Source organism: Mauremys reevesii, linkage group 2 (assembly GCF_016161935.1).
Source record: "Mauremys reevesii isolate NIE-2019 linkage group 2, ASM1616193v1, whole genome shotgun sequence".
In the NCBI taxonomy this organism is placed as follows: domain Eukaryota; kingdom Metazoa; phylum Chordata; order Testudines; family Geoemydidae; genus Mauremys; species Mauremys reevesii.
The window spans coordinates 192,405,486-192,427,846 of record NC_052624.1 but is presented as its reverse complement, the minus strand read 5'-3'; the positions used below and the strand labels follow the sequence as shown (position 1 = coordinate 192,427,846).

General features: G+C 44.4%; 2 protein-coding genes across 9 annotated transcripts in view; both read right to left on the bottom strand.

The window, feature by feature from the left end:
- CD226 (CD226 molecule) overlaps nucleotides 1–6,616 on the bottom strand; it is a 66,852-nt gene extending 60,236 nt beyond the window's left edge. Inside the window, exon 1 of the mRNA XM_039523838.1 lies at nucleotides 6,532–6,616. The gene's annotated coding sequence lies outside the window, so the exon portion shown is untranslated. The remainder of the gene's footprint in view (nucleotides 1–6,531) is intronic.
- Nucleotides 6,617–15,752: 9,136 nt separating this feature from the next.
- Nucleotides 15,753–22,361, bottom strand: part of RTTN (rotatin) — a 163,620-nt gene continuing 157,011 nt past the window's right edge. For 7 of the 8 annotated variants that reach the window (XM_039524718.1, XM_039524716.1, XM_039524715.1 and 4 more), the window contains 3 exons: nucleotides 18,823–18,926; nucleotides 17,899–17,968; nucleotides 15,755–16,168 (listed from right to left, as the gene is read on the bottom strand). In XM_039524718.1, the coding sequence (XP_039380652.1) occupies nucleotides 16,086–16,168; nucleotides 17,899–17,968; nucleotides 18,823–18,926 (257 nt within the window). In that variant the 3' untranslated portion in view covers nucleotides 15,755–16,085. Of the gene's footprint in view, nucleotides 16,169–17,898; nucleotides 17,969–18,822; nucleotides 18,927–22,361 lie in introns of all 8 variants that reach the window. The other variant, XM_039524721.1, reaches the window with a different exon arrangement.

Below are 22,361 nucleotides of genomic sequence, written 5' to 3'. Positions count from 1 at the left end.
TGACTATGTAAGGAAGAAAGTAGATACAAATGAAACATGAGAATGTGGAGTGAATAAACAGCATCCTCAAAACTTCCATTGCTAGTTAGTAGAAAGGTTGTAGCCCAAGACTGCCACTGCAGCTTTCATCTGGGCAAGCTTTGGGTTGTCAGTAGCCAAAGGGGGGTGGGTGGGTGGGTGGCCTTAATCAGAGAAGAAAAATAATTAAATGACATGCATTTCCTGGGTTTGCTGATAAAGCAAACCATTGCTTGGTGTTTGTCATTGAAGGCTTTGTGGGATAAGGGTTGTTAGCCAAGATTTCTTAGAAATGCTCTCTCCAATACTTAAAATTCTATATAGGCAGTGTTACAGTTAAGTTACACACAGTTGTTTACTTGAGACAACCAATATGTTTTTTTCATATTGGTCTGTCAGCCATTTTAGTAAAATACTGGGCCAACTCAGCAGAAGACTTAGGCCCTTTTATATTAGGTAAGAGGTGAAATTAGGAAGGCCAGTGAAACCGGACCTACTCTCTTCTATGCACTAATGGGTAGTGTTCTCATTACTGCCTCACAAGGAAGCAATCAGATCTATAAATGGATTTTTGACTATCAATATCAGAAATAGCAGTAGGAGCTACTCAAAGTAGATATCCAGCTTTGATATATATTAAAGCAATCTATCTGCTTAGTAGAAGCTGTTAATTTGGCATTTTGGCCTGTAACTCTCCAAAGTGAACTAGAGTAAAATAAAATCACAGAAACACATCATTAGAAATCACAAAAATTTGCTTTCCATCTTCACCAATAGATACAAATGACCATATTAAAAATACTTTAGTTCTGTCATCATGTTTGACTGACCTAAATTTTTTTCAAGAAACAAAACAGAGAACCAAGGACTGAAATTTTTCCAAAGGGTCAATATATACACGTATTCTAAGGGCCTGAGTGGTTTTGCTTACATCAGTAAGACTATAGAGCTTTTTCCCCTGCTCACATAAACAAGAACCTTACATGTTATTCTTAACTTACTTATTACCCTCTACTGAAATTAACATCAAAATACCATTCTGGTAAAAAGAATAGATCCAGAAGTGAAAATTGAAGAAGATTATGGATTTTTTTAAATTGGAACGGAGGTTCAAAATCAGCTAAAGAACTCAAAAAGCACAAATATTAACTCAAAGTGGGGGCAAAAGTTAATGTTAAATACTTATGGAACAGGGGCCCAGCTCCAGGCCTCGGGCAGAAGGGGTGGGACTGGGGGTCAGCCTCTCCCAGCCAGCCCATCTGCAATGACTGGCCTGCACTGCCTGGGGCTCTAGTGGTGATTTAAAAGGGCCCAGGGCTCCCGGCCACCACTACTGCGGCAGCGGCTGGAGCCCCGGGCCCTTTTAAGTCGCTGTTCCCGGGGCAGCTGCCCCTTTTGCCTCCCGTCAGCAGCTCTGCCAGTAAGATCTGTAATAGAATTGAAATAAAAAGGTTTAACTTTGCAGCGTGCCAGGTGAGAGCAAGGTAAGAAAACTGCATTTCCTTGCCTGATGGGGAAGCAGAAATTATTTCCCATTTCTACCAAGTAGCAGAGCTGGTCAAAAAATTTCCAGCTGGTACAGAACTCATATGCCTGTCTCTTCCATGGTTTCGGCTGCCATGAGCACAATAGGCTCTCCAAATCTCAAGTCTCTCTACTAACTTCTAGTCCGTTTCAGAGGCCAATTTAGTCTTCATCTTCAAAGCAATTAATGGACCAAACCCAGTTATGTTAAAGACTGAATTTTAAATAGCAGAACTGCTGAGACAGTTGCACCCTTCTGAGAATACAGATGACAAAGTCTAAAATTAAGCATGTGAGAGCTGGGGACAAAGCAGTCACAGCTGAGGAGATCCAGCTATGGAATGAATTTGCAGGAGAGATTAAGTTAATCCAGAGTTGTACCATCCTCTGAGATGAAGCAAAACCTTCAAAACCACCTGTCCACCAGAGCAAGTAAGGGAAAATTCTGCCTTACCTGGGAATTTTGTAAGTCTTCGCAACAGGAAGTTTTTCCTGTCACCATGGCAACTGCAGGCATATCAGATCTTTGGCTCTGAGCCTATGCTTTGAACCACTTCTCAGGAAGAACTCCCCAGAGTTACAGTATTTTTCAGCATTGGAAGTTAACTATATACAAGTTTTAAAGAGCTAGTCAACTGAAACCTTTTGCAGCAGAACCTTGACATGAACTTTAGGGTTTTCCTGGAGCAATAATGAAAAGTTGTGGTTTTGCAGAAAGAAAAAAAAATCACTTCCCAACCAGCTCTACCATATTATACATGTATACAGTTTTTTGTATTAAAAAGTTAACATGATAGGCATAGAGGACAAACTGCCTCCCAACCTAGCCACTATTTATTTACTTACTTATTACCCTCTACTGAAATTAACATCAGAATACCATTCTGGTAAAAAGAATAGACCCAGAAGTGAACATTTAAGATGATTATGGATTTTTTTTTCAATTGGAACGGAGGTTCAAAATCAGCTAAAAAACTCAAAAAGCACAAATATTAACTCAAAGCAGGGGCGAAAGTTAATATTAAATACTTATGGAACAGGGGTCCAGCTCTGGGCCTCTGGCAGAAGGGGTGGGGTAATAATAATGCACAAAAATGGCAATTTATCAATCCTAGTATAGGAAGGCTTCTCCTTGCAATGGGACTACATGAGTATTAGTGTTCAAAACCAGGGCCTCAGTGCTTTAAAAGTGTGTACTCAAGCTGGCAAATGATCCACAAGTTTCAAATGTGATGAGATAATGCTCCTACTTGCTTGTAGATTCCACATCACTAGAATCAGTACTGTCTCAAGTTTCTACTCTGCCTTCTAATTAATTAATTAACCCATGTCCCTGCCAGCAGGTAGGGGATCTTGGGGGACAATTACTGCACTGGTGGGGTGCAAAATAAACTTTATTAAGAAAATGCAAAAACAGGGAAAATTCAATAGTGAGGGGTATGGGGTTTGTTAAGGTAGACAAGTGGGGAGGGGTTTCTTTTGGTGAACAGTATAGGGGGTTTCAATAGTGGGGTACAATACAGTGGGGTACAATACAGTTGGTAAACAATTAACACTGAAGTATAAAAGTAACAGGTAGCTAACAATTTCTATGTAAAAAGGTGTGTCACAGCAGCATATAAACTAACAGTTATGGAAAATTAATTAATTAATCTAATTAATGTGTGGCAAGGATAGTTAAGGTCCATAAGCAAACTGTAACCTGGGTGGTATGGCTGGTGTGCACCTGCAAAATATATTGTTTTCAGCAAAACTGCAACCACAGAATTGAAAAAAAAAAGCCAGCTTCTGCTACCATACTACTTCCGTCTCTCTTCTGAAAGAAATGTGGTCTTGGATAACAACTTAAAATAGATAGTGGAGTTTTGCGAGGGGCTGCAATTGGCCCTTCTACTTGCTTGCTCAAAACCATATTTTGGAAGATTTTTAACAATAGCATAATAAGTCAAGGAAAGACATGCATTCCTTTCACTTGTGAGGGAGGGATGATATGGCATTTATGAATACCCATGTACAAGTTACAAGTCCAAAAAGAGAATGCTCTGTATTGAAAATGTTTCTTCTTGTAGCAGAGGTTTCTCTGGATGACTCTCCATATCTTCAGTAAATGTCCAGGATGTTTATTTTCATATTTTGAAGTTTTGGAACAATAATGCTATAATGGCATATTTCAGTATTTTCCCCTCAAATATTCATCTATTATATTCAGCATACTCAGGGCTGAGTTACTGTACTGAAGTTTTGCCTGAGTGATGATCTTCTGTCTGTGCATTTGACAGCATATTCCTTCAGCTGGTGTAACTATGCCAGGGTTGGGCAAACTTTTTGGCCCAAGGGCCACATCTGGGTATGGAAATTGTATGGCGGACCATGAATGCTCACGAAATTGGGAGTTGGCGTGCGGGAAGGGTTGAGGGCTCTGGCTGCGGGGTGCAGGCTCTGAGGTGGGGCCAGTTCAGGGTGCAGGAGGAGGCTTTGGGCTCAGGGGGAAGGAGGGTGAGGGCTCCAGCTGGGGTTGGGGCTGGAGATTATGGGTTTGGGGTGCAAGAGGGTGCTCTGTGCTGGGACTGAGGGGTTCAGAAGGTGGGAGAGGGATCAGGGATGGAGCAGGGGCACGGGATGGGGTCAGGGGTGCAGGCTCCAGGCAGCACTTACCTCAAGCAGCTCCCGGAAGTGGAATGTCCTCTCTCCAGCTCCTATGCAGAAGCGTGGCCAGGAGGCTCTGTGTGCTGCCCATCCATGGGTGCTGCCCCAGCAGCTCCCATTGGCTGCAGTTCCTGGCCAATGGAAGCTGCTTGGGGCAGGGGCAGCATGCTGCCCCTACGCATAGGAGCTGGAGCAGGGACATGCCACTTGGCGCCACGGCATGTGTGGAGCAAGGCAAGCCCCCGACCCCACTCCCCATCTGGAGCAGGGCAAACCCTGGACCCTGATTCCCAGCGGGAGCTCAAGGGCCAGATTAAAACATCTAAAGGGCTGGATGCAGCCCCTGGGCCGTAGTTTGCCCACCCTTGAACTATGCCCTTTATTAAGGAGACCACAGCAGGCTTAACTTCAAGCAAGTATTTACGGGGAATTTCTACTCCACCTTAATCATGCCATCATAAACTAGGTGAGGAAGAATTACAAGGTTGATTTGTTTTTTTGCATTTTGTTTTCTGAAAACAAACACCTGTAAAGTTATATCCCCGTTCTCAGGTAATTCTGGGAAGCTTAGTTGAGAGTCTGAGTTCTCACCCAAAGCTCCAGCTTTAGAGATTTCTCCTTCCCTTCAGAGGAACAGAGGGCAGGGATCTCTCAAAAGAAGGTTTACATCTTTGTGCTGCCCCTTTAAGAGGTGCTTGTGAGGAATATGCTTCACCAGTCACTGGGTCAAACACCTCAAAGAAATGTGGATGTGCCCTGTGAGGGGCAGAGTGCATTATCAGGAAGATGGTGAAAACAGTCTGCAGGCATGTACCCTGAGGAAACCAGTAGCCACTTTATAATCTCCTGTAGAACCCCTGGAGACTGGGAGGGGAGAGGAGGTAGATCCATCTCCCAGGTAAGGGGGTCTGATTCACTTTATGCCATGCTCCCTGTTGCTGGAGCCAGGCTGAGTGGGAACTGATCACACAAAATGAGTGCTGGATAAATGACTCATTGGTATCAGGGAGGTCACAAGGGCTGGCATCTTTCATGTTCACCGAGGTCTGGCTGGCTGAAGGAAACAGCTTGTAGGAAGACGGGCTGGAATGCTTTGTAATCTTCTCAACCATCTCAGCACAGATTTTGCTTGCATGCTGGCTGGGAGCAGGAATTCCTTCCTGGTTGCTAAGGGGACACCTCTTCCCAGAGATTCAGGACACTCCAGTGAAACTTTCCTCCTGGCTCTACAATCTGTGGGAACAGGAATCCCATGCCTAGGGGACATGCTAGATTTACTCTTATCCTTGCATTATTAAATGCAACAGGGACACCAATTCTGGCTTGGTCTCAGTGAAGGAAACTTCACTGTCTCAGTGGTGACTGTGACTGGAGCCAGGTTTCTCTATCCCTGACTGCCATTTCTGAGGGGGAAGGGAGGAGAGCCCGCAGCCCTTAAAACCGTCCTCAGAAAGTCAAAATTGTGTGGTTTTTTTTTTTAAGTGTAGCCATTTTGAGGAGGAAAAAAAATGAAGCCAATGAAGAAACTCAAGAGACATTTAATTACAAATCTTTTTCAGAAATCCCCTGCAAGTTCTGCTCTAGTGGGAGACCTGGGGTCTGCCACATGGGCTGCTTGGAGGCAGAGAATTCTGGGGATGTCTTCCTGAGAAGCCCAGGCTCAAAGCAAATATCTGGTCTGCCTCCAGTTGTCATGGGCACAGGAATGCCTAATTGTGATGGCTGACATGGACAGGATATGGAATGACATCACTGACACCTTCTATCCTAACCTCCCCCATTCAAAAATAACCCCCCATAGTATGAGAAAATTAACATACAAAAAACAAAATAACCCCTCCCCCCCACTCATCAAAAAATATCAGTTTTTTACTCCCCAAGAAGAGGAGACCCAGAGATGCCACGGAGTTCACTAGGAACTTTGCTATTGCTATCAATTTTACACGGTAGAGGCTCAGACGCAAGACTGATAGGAAGCAGCATTGGTATGTACACAAACACACGCAGTAAGTATCATGTAGATATTTACTGCTTCCATCATGAAACGTGATGTGACCTTGCCAACAAGAGTTTAGTTACACACCCTAACCACTTACTTTGTGGAGGTGACTGGCATCGGAGTTGGCTGACTAAGCCTTGTTCAGTATGGAAAACTGATTTTATTATGATATTTGATGTTTTCAGAAGCTTGTAACTTATAGGTATAATATGTTTGTTACAGCGCTCTCTAAAAATATAAGATTTCTGTATCAGGGTGCAATTCATTGTCATTGTGAACATTTAAAAATATTTTAAGGTGGTATGTTATTAGATTTATTATGTTTATGCAGCTATTTCACTCACCACTGTGGCATCTCCTTTTGGCTGGACCTGGGGATTAGTTCTTGCTTGGTTTTGCACCCCCTTCCATTGGTTATTCAGTTGCTGCAGAAGTCTCCATACTTCACAGCACTCCCTCTTTGTGGCTCTGCTCTCCAACTAGGTCTTGATCTAGTCTTCCCCCTCTGGGGTGTCACAAGTTCCTTTGGACTCTCTGTACACTGGCCCACGCAGTCCTCTATGTCAATTCCCAGTCTATGCCACTTTCCCAGCGATTCCCTCCTCTACTCCAGGTTTCAGCCCAGGGACCCTATCCTCAGAAGCCAAATTCTACAGTCAACCTTGGCTGCTTTTTCCTTGGGCTTCTTCCTACTCTGCCTTCCACAGGCTCTCTTCCCTGCAACTCCACTGACTATACTCCTTCCGTGAGGGACAGGAGAATCCCAGGGTTTCCTCACACCCACCTCTCTGTGCTGAGTGACTGCAGAATCTCTCCCTCCAGCACCTTTCTCAATTTCCTAGTTTTATACAAGCCCAATCTGCTCCTGCCCAGCTGGACTTCATCTTCACTTAGAGCTTGTCAGTCAAGCCTGACTTTCCCCCAGGTGCAACCTATAAAGTTAACTGGCCCCATCTCAGCCACCTTAACTCCTTCAGGGCTGTGTGGGATGAACACCCCATCACATACTCTCCCCATCAAGACTGCAATCGTCGGGTATGGATGCCCCCAACCCTGCATTTACCAGAGCTGGGCCCAGAAGTCATTTTGCTCCTGCTCTAATTCACCCATCAAAAGCAGCAGTTTTCCCCTTTCTTCCACAGTGTACCACTACTTTTCGTTCTGATATTCTAGGTCTTGTAGTACAGCTACTTGTAAGGCCTGCTCTGCAGCTACCGCCTTCTCTTGTAGCACCTTCCCTTGCTCTGCAGACTCTCTCTCAGGATCGGGGTTCCAAACGTATACTGGCTAATCTCTATGTTTATCCCTGCCTTGTTCAGGTTTGTCTTTGTAAGAACCTCTCCCCCTTTCAGTTCCTTCTCACCCTCTGTCATCACAGCTTTCTCTACTATACCAGTGCCGATGCTGCAGTTCACCAACTTTCTTCAGGCCCTAAGTCAGGACCCTGCATTTCTCTTGGCCACATTTCTCCTCCTCACATGTCACAATTCCCCACAGAACAGAGGGTGCACCCCCTTCCAACTCTCCCAACAGGTTAGGTGCCTTAGGGCTTCCCTGCATTCCCACCTCCAGTGTAACGCTTCCTATCCCCATACAGGTAGGGTTACTCTTTTTTTGCATGTCCCCACAGACATAAAGCTTCCTTGGCTGCACTGCTGACCTAAGAACCTCTTTTCTGTTCTCAGCCTCTGAAGTCTCTGCTAATTTCCTCCCACAAGAGCCTATATAAATACTGCTATTCCCCCAGCCTCATCAAACAGCTCTACAAGTATAACTGTGCTTCCCACTGTTTATGTTGTTCTCCAGGGACCTAAGTACTGCTGGGATCCCCTCTTGTTGTTGTCAGACCCCTTAAGTGGGAGAGTACCTGCTTTCTGCAAAAAAGGCTTCCATACATGACTCCATTATTCTTTTACCCTGTTCTTCCACTACAGCCTCTCACACTCGCCTTGGGCGAGTCATGGGGGCAACACTCATGCCTGCATTCTCCATCAAATTGTGACAGGGTTCACTCACTGCTGGGGTGTCCCCACGTGGCTGGGTCTGGGGATTAGCTCATGGCACCCTACTTCAATCAGTCATTCTATAGCTGTGGTGTCCTCTTGTCTCATACTTCACAGAACTCCGCCTTTGTGGCTCTGCCCTCCGGCTAGGTCACTGTCTAGTCCTTCCCCTTCCTGGGTATTAAAGTCCCTCTTGGACCAACTCCTGTCTGTACACTGGCAGTCCTTCATGCGAATTCCCCGTCTGTGCCACTTCTCCACCCAGGTGTGGCCTATATGTTTAATTGGCCACCTTAACCCCTTCAGGGCTTTTATAAGGTGAACACCCCATCACAGCTCACAACAGGTTTGCACCGTTAAATGATGCATATGTTCCCATCAATTAGATGATTGTTAGGTTTTAGCTTAAGGGTAAATGTGCGGAAGAATATCAGATCAGTTATCTGATAAACAGGGATAATGAAACTTACCTGCTTTGTAAAGTGCTTTGAAATCCACAGATGAAAGCCAGGTTTTGCTTATTTGCCGTTTTGCTTATGAATTTTCAGTAACTTTCCATCTTAAGTCTTTGAGTCTGTGCAATGGTGTCTATGTTTGTACGAGTAGCTCTAAGGACCCTCGTACAGGAAGTCTGACAGAGAAATATATGTGGTTTTTTCAACCATTTCCTAGAAGAGATGAAGGTGAATGTTTGGTGTGACACTACATCTGTTATATGTTCTCGGATTTTGTTATATATTTAGCTTCCATGAGAGAAATGTATTAGTGTGTTACCAACGGGGCACTTTTTAACATGAGTTATTAGTATACACTGGTTGAAAACAACAGCATGAGCGTTATGTAGAGCAGAGAAAAAAAAACCTTTCCTAGTGCATGAAAACGTCTTCTGTCTGACACATTCTACATTAAGAATTTTAGCCCGCTTGAGTACAAATTTGTGTTTGTAGACCAATTTCCTAAGCCATACTTACCTTAATCATGATAGGGAACAGTTAAAACTGCCTCCCATTATTGCTTCATAAATAAAATGTTGAGAAATATAAACAATTTGTCTGGATGTGAATTTGAGATGTACAAATTAATAGAGTAAGATTTGCTGTAGCAACAAATATAACAGGAATTTACTTGCATTTTACAATAGCAGTAATTGGATAAAGGAACACAAATAACTTAATACATTCAAAATGATATAATTAAAAAGATCCAATTCTATTACATCTGTACTGCACCTGGATTTGAGTGAAATTTTTCTTAGATTACACCTCTACCTCGATATAATGCGACCCGATATAACACAAATTTGGATATAACGAGGTAAAGCAGTGAGCCGGAGGGGCGGGGCTGCACACTCCGGTGGATCAAAGCAAGTTCAATATAACGCAGTTTCAGCTATAAAGTGGTAAGATTTTTTGGCTCCCGAGGACAGCGTTATATCGAGGTAGAGGTGTATTTGTTAGACACATCAATATCAGATACCAATTAGACATAAAGAACTCTTGTCTGTGCAGAATTTAAAAGTTCAGAATGTAGACAGGTCATTTGTCACCATGCTCGTAATCTTCCAGGCGGGTCTTCCTTTGAGCTGTGGAATCTTGTATGGTTTTTATTCCCTGAGTGTGTATGTGTGATTCTTTCTGCACAATAGTGAAGAGCTTTTCAATTTCTGTACCTCTACAGAGAAAAAAAATTTTTTTTGTATCAACCAAATACAACTGGCTTTTCAGTTAGCTAGACAGCTACCACTCTGTTTCTCTGCCTTATTGGATCCACGTGGTAAATTTGGGAAAAGTATTGATATAACAGCTTTCTTCTCTCTCCTGTTAAATGCATAATAAATTCCTTATGTTTAAAATTAATGAATTTGGCAGCCTGGCTTTTTGTCTCTCTCTGTCGGATGAGGTGGGACAGTTAACATTTTACATGCCTGTTCATTAGTTGCCTTTTCAGAAAAAATCTTTAAACAATACATTCTGAAGGAAAGCAGTAATGTTTCCAGATCCTCGGGGAATCATAAAGTACATACATTAGAACTGTTGTGATGACTTTCTACATAATCTACTTAATCAATTAGAGACTGTAGTCCTGAATCTCCACTGCCTTGCATTTTGTGCAGTCATTTACACTTATTCAAAGTGGGTGTAAAACACTACTAGGTCAGAATGGCAGCATTTCACAGCAGCTTCGCCAGGATAAATGACTATGCAATGTGCAAGGTAGTGGAGAATCAGGCCTTGATGATCAAAAGGACTTCTTTTCTCCTTTCAGGAAAATCACCACTGTCCTGATAGTGAGCTATCCCAATGTTATCTGCCTCATGGCAATGTCTATTATTATGTTATAAAGTTGCACAGTTTTATAATTGACAGAATCTAATTTCAGAAATAAGCAAAGATAGATCAGTTTTCAAAAGTGCTACAATCTTTTGTGGTCTGGTCTGGAGGAGAAGTAGGACAGTTAAAAATGGAGACTCCGGGTCTCTGCTTCAGGTGTTTCTTAGAGGTTTGTTCATGCTTATCCTTCTCTTTGCTCATTTTGAAATGATTGTGTGTCAGTTCTCCCTGGGGGAATCATGAAAACATGTGTCCCTACGGAGAAGCAAAGCAGCCTTGAAATGGATCTCAAAAGTACTTGCAATGGAGTCTCACCCAAGCACTATATGGCGACACTCTTACAACTCTCCAATGTTCCTGAATGTATCTAGAATTTATTAGGAAAATCATGATGATATTAATGACATGATAGCAGTTTAAGGATATACAGACCTGCCTAACAGTCTAATCTCTTCAAGGTAGCACTCTGTCTCTGTGGTTTTTGTAAAGCATCAGAACTCTACAAATAATAAACAGTTTCTGGAAGTGTCTCTTACAATGTTGCAATTATAACTTTTCCATTCTGATTTCCAACAGAAGAGCCTCAAACACTTGCACAGACATAAAAGCTGATATGATAACATAACTGTCACTGAAATATAAATAGAGACTTCTCTTGTACACATTTTAAAGTAAAAGTTCTAACTTTAAACTGAAAAATCCATGGAAAAAAAGTTACTCACCTTCTCGTAACTGTTGTTCTTCGAGATGTGTTGCTCATATTCATTCCAATTAGTGTGTGCGTGTGCCACGTGCACAGTTGTCAAAGTTTTTCCTCTAGCAGCACCTGTCAGGTCAGTTATGGAGCCCCCTGGAGTGGCACCTCCATGGCAGTGAATATAGGTCCCTGCCGACCCGCCGTCTCCTCAGTTCCTTCTTGCCGGCTACTCCAACAGAGGAGAAGGTGGGTGGGTTTGGACTGACATGAGCAACACATCTCGAAGAACAGTTACAAGAAGATGAGTAACCATTTTTTCTTCAAGTGCTTGCTCATATCGATTCCAATGAGGTGACTCCCAAGCGTTATCTAGGCGGTGGGGTCGGAGTTATAGAATCACAGACTGGAGCACCGCTCTGCCGAATACCACATCGTCTTTGGCGTGCTGGGTAATCACGTAGTGAGCAGCAAAAGTGTGCACTGAGGACTACATTGCCATACTGCAGATCTCTTGAATCGGCACCTGGGCCAGGAATGCCATCGAGGAGGCCTGTGCCCTTGTGGAATGTGCCATGGGCACATTGGACAATTCGTAGCAGGTGCGGATGCAGGAGGTGATCCACGATGAGATCCTCTATGAGGAGTCTGGAAGACCTTTCATACGGTCTGCCACTGCCACGAACAGCTGGTTCAATTTTCAGAACGGCTTCGTGCGCTTGATGTAAAAGGTGAGCGCCTGTCGAACATCCAGTGAGTGGAGTCTTTGTTCCCGGCTACTCACATGACGTTTAGGGTAAAGCACCGGCAGGAAAATGTCCTGGTTGGAGTGAAATTGGGACACAATCTCTGGAAGGAAAGCAGGGTGAGATCTAAGCTGCACCTTGTCCTTAAAGAAAAACACGTAGGGAGGGTCGGAGGTGCAAGTTCTGAGACCATCCTTGCCCAAGTAATGGTGACTAAAAAGACAACCTTCCATGATAGGTACAGAAGCGAACAAGTCACCAGTGGTTCAATTGGGGCCCCATCAGTTTGGAAAGAACCAGGCTGAGGTCCCACACAGGCATTGGCTGCCTAATCTGTGGGTACAGACGCTCCAGACCTTTGAGGAAGTGGTCAACCATGGGGTTGGCAAAGACAGAGTGCCGTGCCACTCCTGGGTGGAATGCAGACACAGCTGCCAAGTGCACCTTGATGGAAGAAGCTGCTTAAGGTGTAACAGGTACTCCAAGATGAGAGGAATGGAGGCCTGCAATGGTGGAGTACGGCCCTGGGAGCATTAGATGGCAAACTTTTTCCACTTGGCCAGATAGGTGGCCCTAGTGGAGGGCTTCCTGCTACCAAGCAGGACTTCCTTAACCAACTCCGAGCACCTGAGCTCTGTGCGGTTTAACCATGAAGCTTCCAGGCCATGAGGTGAAGAGACTGGAGGTCTAGGTAATGAGGGTGACTATTGTCTTGGGTGATCGGGTCCGGAAGTAGTGGCTACATGATCGGGGCATCCGCCAAACATTCCAGGAGTGTGGTGTACCAATGCTGGTGGGACCATGGCAGTGCCACCGTTATGACAATTGCCTGGTCCTGGCGGATTTTGAGCAGGACCTTGTGCATGAGCGAAAATGGTGGGAACACGTAGAGCAGATGATCTGACCAGGGGAGGAGAAAAGCATCCACGAGGGAGCCCTGGTTGTGGTTTTGAAACGAGCAGAACCATTGGTACTTCCTGTTGCTCCAAGTGGTGAAGAGGTTGATGTGGGGAGTTTCCTACCTCTGGAAAATGGTGTAAAAGCCATCTGGCAGGATGGACCACTCGTAGTTGCGGAAGGATCTGCTGAGGTACTCCGCCAGCTCATTCTGTGAACCTCTGAGGTACGTTGCCTCCAGGTGAATGGAGCGGGCTATGCAGAACTCCCACAGCTGGAGGGCTTCCTGACACAGGGAAGAGAATAGGCCCCACCTTGCTTGTTTACATAAAACATTGCAGTTGTGTTGTCCATCATAACTCCCACACACTGACCCCACAGGTGAACCTGGAAGGTTTGGCACGCTAGTCGTACAGCCTTCAACTCCTTGATGTTGATATGGAGCCAGAGCTCATCCTAGGACCAGAGGCCCTGTGTCTGAAGGTCCCCCCAGGTGTGCGCCACACCCCAGTGTGGACGTGTGTGTTACCAGGAAGATGGAGAGCTGGGGCCTGTGAAAGGGGACTCCTTTGTACATGTCCTGAGGGTTAAGCCACCAGCCTAGGGCTTTACAACTCAGTATTGCCTACCGGCAGGCAATCCTGAGCAGCTACAGCTTCTGCTCCTGGAACTCCATGCTAAAATTCAGGGAGCTGGTACCCACTACTGTTAAAGAGGGCAAGGCAGTGTCACAGACCTCATATTACAGGCTACACTGGACGCTGTGGACTCAGCAGCGCACACCTTGTCCTCAGGCATCGGCATGAGGCGTAGCTCATGGCTCCGGGCCTCGGGGCTGCCACCCAAAGTGCAACAGACCCTCCAGAACCTCCCATTTGATGGGTCGGCCCTATTTGTGGAGCAAACTGACTCCAGGCTTAAAGACTGTAGGGCTACGCTGAAGTCACTAGGGGTGCAAACCCCAGCCACTCTGTGGAAACACTTTAAACCTCAGCCCTCACAGTGCCCTACCAGCCATGCCCTAGATAGGTCTTCTCTAGGTAGCGTGGCAGAAACGGCAGGTGCAAGCTGTCTCAGCCCTCATCTAACCAGGGCCAAGCATGCACTTCCTCAGGCTCTAAGCAGGTCTTTTGAAGGTGCTCCTGGGAATGACTTACCAGCCATTAGACCCCGAGGCCGGGAGCCATGAGCTACGCCTCATGCCGATGCCTGAGGACAAGGTGTGCGCTGCTGAGTCCACAGCATCCAGTGTAGCCTGTAATGAGGTCTGTGACACTGCCTTGCATCAGAAAAGGTCCAGTCACTTAGACTCCTTTGATTTGGGGGTAGGACCCTGCTGCCCTGCCTCTCTCGTTTGTTCTGCAGGGTCAAAGTTGACGGTGCTGGCTCATGAACCTACTCCTATGTAGGATGCACCCCAATGGTGGCTTCCAGGGCAGCAGATCTCGGTGTAGGGGGTCAGTCCCTGTCCTGTTTCCAGTGCTGCTTCTGTGGCACCGGGGAATGAGACTGGTTCACCTTGCTGTCTCTGCTGGCTTTGGTGCCAGGGAGCAATGGTGCCAATGGTCTCTATGCCCAGAGTCCTTCCTCGGCACTGCTTCTCTTACAAAGGCCAGAGCACTCCGCACAGAAGAACTCTGTGTCGGATCCTGCCATGCCGAGGCGGGCTGAGGTTTCAGAGCCACCTCCATGAAGAGCTGTTTTAAACTAACTAAAGTGCTGCTCCTTCTAAGTTCTGGGACAGAACCCTTTGCAAATCTTGCACCGGTCAGTCTGGTGTGCTTTCCGCAGACACTTGAGGCAAGAATCGTGGGGGTCACCTGTTGGCATGGACTTGTGGGAAGACTTGCAGGGCTTAAATCCTTGGGATCGAGGCATGCCCCGAATCCCAAGGGAAACAGGAAAGTTGGGGTGGGGAAGAACCTCCCCTGTACACTAACAAAATAACTATAAGTAAGGCTACAATTTTGTCTTAGACGTTTTTAGTAATAGTCACGGACAGGTCACAGGCAATTAACGAAAATTCACAGAAGCTGTGACCTGTCCCTGACCTTTACTAAAAATGTCCATGACAAAACGGGGGGGAGGAGGGTCCAGCACCCTGCCCTCCTGTGGCTGGGAGAGACCCCTACCTGTGGCGGCTAGGGAGCTGCAGGAGATTCCCTACCATTTGCAGTGGCTAGGGAGCTGTGGGGGCTGGGGAGCTGCCAGGGAATTTCCCCACACCATCTGCGGCCCCGGCAGCTGGGGACAGCCAGGGGATTCCCCCCCACCACCGGTGGTGACGGGGGTACCCCACAGCTCCAGGCCCCCATGGGAGGTGGGGGTACCCTGCGGCTCTCAGCAGCTGCAGCCTGAAGTCACAGAGGTCTGCGGAAGTCACAGATTCTGTGACTTCCACAACCTACATGACCAAATCATAGCCTTAACTACAAGCTATAAACTATGAAACTATGAAAACTATATACACTGAACTACAGAAGAACTAGGAGAGCACTTGTGAAATCAAGCGGACGTTCCAACGACTCTCATGGGCGGTAAGAAGGAACTGAGGTGGCACTCCAGGGGGCTCCACAGCTGACCCAATGGGTGCTGCTAGGGGAAAAACATTCCGACGACTGTGCACGTGGCACACAGACACCTAATTGGAAAAGATATGAGCAAGCACTTGAAGAAGAATTAAGATTTACTCTTGCTGTTAGACACCTAACCATTATGATATACCAGGGTATCTCAGCACAGCAGATGTAAAAATTTACACACCCCTCTTAAGTGAGGAGTTGCATTCCTTCCTTTTTCATGTTTTACACTCATCTATAAATTATGATCCACAACTAAAATTTATTTTAATAAAAAACTTTATTTAGATGGGCTCAAACCAACCACTAATATTTTCCAGTAATAATTTCAACACATAATTTAATAAAATTATTAATTTCTTATACTCTTTCCTCCTCTCCCCCCACCCCCATGTTCTCATTCTCCTTTTGCATTTCCCAGATGCAGTATCACCACAATTTCCCATTGGGAATACAATATATGCTGTTTCAACCATAATCTATATTATTTCTTTGGTGTTAGGTGATCAACTCCCTTCCCAAAGACGTAGTACATTTTTTCTGTGACACGATGCCTCCACAAATCTCAGCATTAGAAATCTTTTCTTTAAATTCCAGTCTTCCATGAAGTAAGCAATCCACCTTCAACATGAGAACTCACCAACAGTCATTAACTATTGAGAAGTCTCACTAGATTCTCTAGACATTTTAAGTGATAGGCTTTTAGCTGGTTTCCTTCTGGCTGTGAAAGAGCTAAAGAGGAAAAAAAAACAAGACTTCAGAGCTTTTCTATTACCTTTCAATATTTCACATACTAGTACTTCAAAGGTTACATCAAACCCACAGATTCAAGAGCCTCTTGCTAATGCACACATTTTATAATCCGCACAACAAATTGGCAGTTGTGTTCCCCTCAAATATTTTACAGCAATATCCTGTACTGGCATTTCATATTGCTGTCTTTGTTTCTACAAAAAAGACATTACATAACATTTACTAATACAATACCCTTGGACATTTCCAATCAAGTGGGACAAGGAAGGCAAACGAGCCTTTGCTCAGGCTCCAACCAGTGTATCCTTGGCAGTTGCCTCAGCATGAATGAGACTATGCTTCTACTACAACTCCTCCAGAGCACACGGTAGAGTGGGGAAGGACAAGGCTAAAACAAGGCTACTAATGCACTTCAGAAGTTGAGCCACCTGCACTCTAAAAGGATTTCTAAGGTGCCCCAACCAGTATATTCCCACTCACTCTCCTAGTTGGAAGCCTGCTCAGTCTTGTAAAGCCATGAAAGCTTTCCCAGCAGCATATGCTGTTTTTATATAGCTCTATGGACATACAAAGTACTGTAAGGTACAATGATTTTGCCAGGCAAACAAGACATTCCGATTGCAAGTACTTTTAACCCACTGAATGAATAAGCTGGAACAGTACGAACAGAACACAATACACAAATGAGTGGAAAGAAAACCACTGTAAATTCATTATATAGAACTTAAAATGTATTTCCTAACCCAGGATGGTCATCAGATATGCTGGCAAAAATCCATCTAACCAGGGCTAGTCTACTCCAAAATAAAACAAATATCATCTGAATTTTAGCAGCCATTTGCTGGCCACTCTGTCTTGTAAACAAATATGGCAATTTAGCCCCAATTGTGCAATGATGTGTACGTGTACTGAAGAGCATGTACAGCCTGACTGAACTCACTAGGAGTGCTCGGGTGCTTAAAGGTATGCATGCACGTAAGTCTCTGCAGGAGCAGGGTCCCAATGAAAATGAGCAGAACAAATGTGCCCACATATTAGCTACTGTAGCTACAACCCCACTCCACAGTGCTGCTCAGAGAAATGTCCAATTAGAGATGCTTTTGATCTTTTTTTGGACTGCTTGCAAGTACAGTTATCTATTATGTAAAAGCCGTCCAAATTATAGCTAACTGCAATTTCTTAAAACAGTCAACATGCTTTTAAAAAGTCAAAGTAAAAACCAGCCAATTTACAGAGCAGTACTGTCAGGATAGCACAGTATTCTGGTCTTTCCTGTGTAGCTGAATTCAGCAAGGTTAAGTGAGGTCAGTTCTAACTGGGCAGTGGTTCTTATCACCAAAATACAAGGTTTTAGCACAGAGAAAGTCTGTGGCAACAAAATCGTTTTGCTGCCAGCACAATCAAATGTATCTCGCAGACTAATCCTTAGCAATTACCACCGCACAAATCTTATTTACAATTTGTCACCAGAAGGTTTTTTGGGGGGGGGGAGGGGGGGAGGGAAGATGCCGAACAGCAAAGCACATGTGGATTTAAAAGGATCATCAAGCAGAACCCCACATTTTAGAAAAAGCTTACAACACAAGAAAATGCTTCCTTTCTCTTGTACTGCAGAGCACTATAGTGTATTAATGATTTCTTTTCACAGAAAAATTACAGAATTGGCTGTTACTCCTTTGAGATGGAAACTAAATTCTCCAATAACTTACTTTTCTTTACTAAAGAATAAGCCTCATCTACTCTTCTCTTTATTGATGGATTCTTCAAAGTCACTTTTGCCTGTAGCACAAATAAGAATAATCCAATAACTACATTTATTCCCACATGCTGATGCTCTTAAAATCAGGCTATGTCTTCAACCCACAGCTATTTTTTTTGGCAGCAAGCCAACAGAATATAACGTTCAAGAATTTAACAGTTCAACAAGTGATTATATCATCATGTACACTGCATTTGTGAAAAATAAACAGGCAAGCAATGGATTGCAGCAATAATGGAATCCGTTTCCCAAGCCATGGCTTGATGTGTCAGTAAGTATTGCTTGGAATATTAAATTGGCAAACACAAATGACATTCTTGCAAACTTCATGGTACAAAAAGCACAGTACAAAAAGGCATATATTGTGACACTTCTAAAGCAATAAAAATGTCATATTGTAATCAGCATATCTCAGAAGCTACATGATAACTTACAAGAACACTATCATGTTACTTAGGTTGATGTGAAAAATAATGTGTCCCTCCTTTATATATCTCTTCTTAAAGGAAAACTAGTGATTTAATTTTAATTAAAAATAATTTTAAAGGATGTGAATCTTCCAGTGAGTAGGTTTTTATTTATTAAGGCCCCAATCCTGCAACTTGTTCTTTGGAAGTGGATCCCTACATCTGCATGGAGCTTCATTCATTTCAATGGGATCTGCCCAGGTATGGGTGTCTGCCCAGGCTGAACAAGTTGCAGAACTGGGGCCTAATTTTATAATTGTACATAGAGGATACATTTTACAGCACATCTAACTTGTAGTAGATCAACATTATAGCAAAAATGTTATAAGGATATAACTATAATTACTGCAGGTTAAGTGCTTTGATTTTTTTTTTTTTTGAATAGGAAGTGTTTTCCAAATACTAACCTTCTGATAATTGTGGAGCAAAGACCAAAGTGAAGCTGCTCCTATTCTCTGAGCAGTGAGGCTGTCACTTTCTAAACAAGCAGATAGCACTGCAATAGCTTTATCTAATGAAGAAAACAAAAGCATACACAAAGACTAGCAAAACACATTATGATAGATTTCCACCTATGAAATGTTCTTATTCTGGCAATTTGTCTCTATTTCCATGATAAATATTGCTATGGCACAACAAATACAACATTTATATAATCAGATAGTTTAATATGAATAAGTACCTAGCATACTTGTAAGCACTATAAAATAATGTTAATAAATATAAGCACCAAAATATAGTCTATACTAAAAATTAAGATTAAGCCATAAAAGAATGGGCGTTTTAAATTATAGCCCCTACAACATGCATAGCTGACTGTTGCACATAAATATTGAACCACACAAGAGATACTACATATTAAGCTGTTTTAAAAACACCTGATAGGCATATATACAGTACCAATGGGATAGAATTAAGACATTGTGCCAATTTTTACAGTGGTTACCACCTGCTTGATTTCACTACTGTCACATTTTTTGCCTTAACCTTCTCAGATTCTCTCATCTCCAAAGTTTACCTCTGGGCTTTAAGTGGAATGAAAGCCATTTGGTCTACTTGTTCAACGCATCTGACTGCTCACTCCACAATACAAATGCACTGGGTAGACCAGGGGTCGGCAACCTTTCAGCAGTGCTGTACCGAGTCTTCATGTATACACTTTAATTTAAGGCTTTGCATGTTGGTAATACATTTTAACGTTTTTTAGAAGTCTCTCTCTAAGTCTATAATATATAACCAAACTACTGTTATAGGTAAAATAAACAAGGTTTTCAAATTGTTTCATAAACTTAATTTAAAATTAAATTAAAATGCAGATCTTATCAGTTTAGTGTGATCCTTGCCCTTGCTTTTCCTTGCTGAGTTTTCCAATGTCTGGCATGTATTTGACTACTTTAAGCTGCACACAGACTTCTGAGTGATCAGCTGTTAACCATCTGGAACTCCAGATTGGCAGCTGAGGTGAGTGGAGCTGGCGGCTGGTAGGGCTGAGCAGGGCCGGAGGACTGGACTCTGCCTGGCAGGGGGCCTGTGCTGGAACTCCAACCGGAAGCAAGGTGAGTGGGGCTGCGACGGGGGACCCCGGCTGGCAAGGGGCCAGCAGCGGGAACCCCAAAGCAGCGACTGAGCGGCTCATCCCGCCCTGCACTGGGGTTCCGGCCGCTGGCTCCTGCCAGCCAGGGTCTCAGCCCACTGCCGGCCTGGGGTTCCTTCACCCAAGGCAGCAGCAGGCGCTGAGTGGGACCAGAGGCAGGGCCCCAGCTGGCAAGGGGCCAGCAGCGGGAACCCCAGAGCGTCAGCGGGCTCAGCAGCTCAGCCCACGCCGCGTGCCATCAAAAATCGGCTTACGTGCCGGTTGCCAACCCCTGGGGTAGACTATAGAGTTGAGTAATGATTATTTATCAAAGACATTCAACAAAGATCTGGAAAAATTTGAGAACAGCTTCAGCTGGAAGCTACTGGGAACTTCATTAGGAAAGAGTGGAGCATCCTGTCTAAGTAGTCTTGGCCTCTACAAACTACGAAAGAGAGTTTCTATCTCGCTACACTAAGCATTTATGCCATACTCATCTCTATAGTACATGAGTGGATCAGTATATCTCAGGGTTCCCAAACTTGGTTTGCGGCTTGTTCAGGGTAAGCCCCTGGCAGGCCACAGGACGCTTTGTTTACCAGAGCATCCGCAGGTATGACAGCTCGCAGCTGCGGGAAGTTGTGGCCAGGCCCGTGCCGCTTCCCGCAGGTCCCATTGGCCGGGAACGGCGAACCGTGGCCACTGGGAGCTGCGAGCGGCCATATCTGCAGATGCTCAGGTAAACAAAGCATCTCACGGCCCACCAGGGGCTTACCCTGAACAAGCCGCAAACCAAGTTTGGGAACCCCTGGTATATCTGGAGAAAAGTAGCATGACTTGACCTAAGAGGCACAGATTTCTGGGGGGGTATAGGGAATATGCATAGTCTAGGTTTGTATAATTGAAAGACAGCATTCATAACTAACTCAGAAGCTTCTTTTTTTTTAATTGTATTTCTAAGCCAGATTATTTAAAAGCTAAAATGTTTGAGGCACAGGGCTCCTCCTCACTTCCTTTTAAAAAGGAAAGCATGGTCTCCCATTTTAGTGTCTAGTTAAAACCTTCTCATTCAAATTATATTATTGTAATTTCAAAATAGCAAGATCTCAGAATAAAGGGAATTTACTTACCTTATAGGAACCGAAATTCTTTCAGATGCGTGGTCTTTTTGGGCATTCACTATGGATGCACATGCAGTCTGTGCACTTAGGACCAGAAATTATTCAAAAGCAGTGTCTGTTGGTCCATGTGTCCACCATTCAACTCCTCATGCTTTCAAATGAAGGGTGGCACAGATCGTCTCCCTCGCTCCAGTTCCTACTTTACCATGAATCATCTGAGTTGAGCAGAGGGGAAGGAGGAGGGGTTGTGAATACCTACAAGGATCACTCATCATGAAGAACTCCAGTTACTATAAGGTAACTGTCTCAGCTGGTGCCTATGGGTGACTCCCAAGCAGTGCTTACTGACAAAGTAGGTGCAAGGAAATGCTCTGCACAACACTTTTTAGGATTGCTGAACCAAAGGAAGCATCCTCAGCCAAGGCTTGAATCAGAGCATAGAACCTGATAAGTGTGTGAATGGAGCCCCTAATTGCCACCCTACAGTTTTCCTAGAGAGGCTTGAGTTCTGGTAGAATGAGACTTGACAGACTGAGGAGGAAGGGCTTCTGCAAGCTGATGGATTTCCAATGGCATCGTCCTCTATCTTAAGGCCCTTTGGCAAGATATTGCCTCTCCATTCATTGCTCAGCAATGCAGATGAATAACCTCAGAGATCTTCTCAAGATCTGCCTAGACAGAACACCAGAGCTCTGTGTACATCTAGAGAATGGAGTTTTTGGTTTTCCCTAGTGTTGAGAGGTTTCAGGTAAAATAGAGGTAGCCGAATCATCTTCTTCAAGTGAAAGTCAGAAGGATCTTTGGGGATAAACTTGGGATGCAGTCTGAGGGATACTTTCTCTTTATGAGAGATCATATAAGATGGGTCTGCCATAAGGGCTCAGAGCACACATGCTCCTGGCTATGGTGACAGCTGTCAGGAAGACCAGCTTCATTGGTAAGTGTAAGTGGGAACAGGAGGCCAAGGATTCAAATGATGGGTTAATAAATGCTGATAGTACAAGGTTTAGATCTCAAGCAGGAGTAGGTCTTGATACTGACAGGAATGTTCTGACAATGCCTCTTACGTACCTTACAGTTGTGAGCTGGGTGAAAACTGAGCAGTTCTCTCTCAGATGATGAAAGGCATTAATAGCTGCTAAAGGAAACCTCAATGAGCTGATGGACAGGCCCTATGACTACGGAGAGAAGATAATCCAGGATAAGGGGAGGATACTCACAGTAACTGGAATTCTTCGATATGTATATCCCT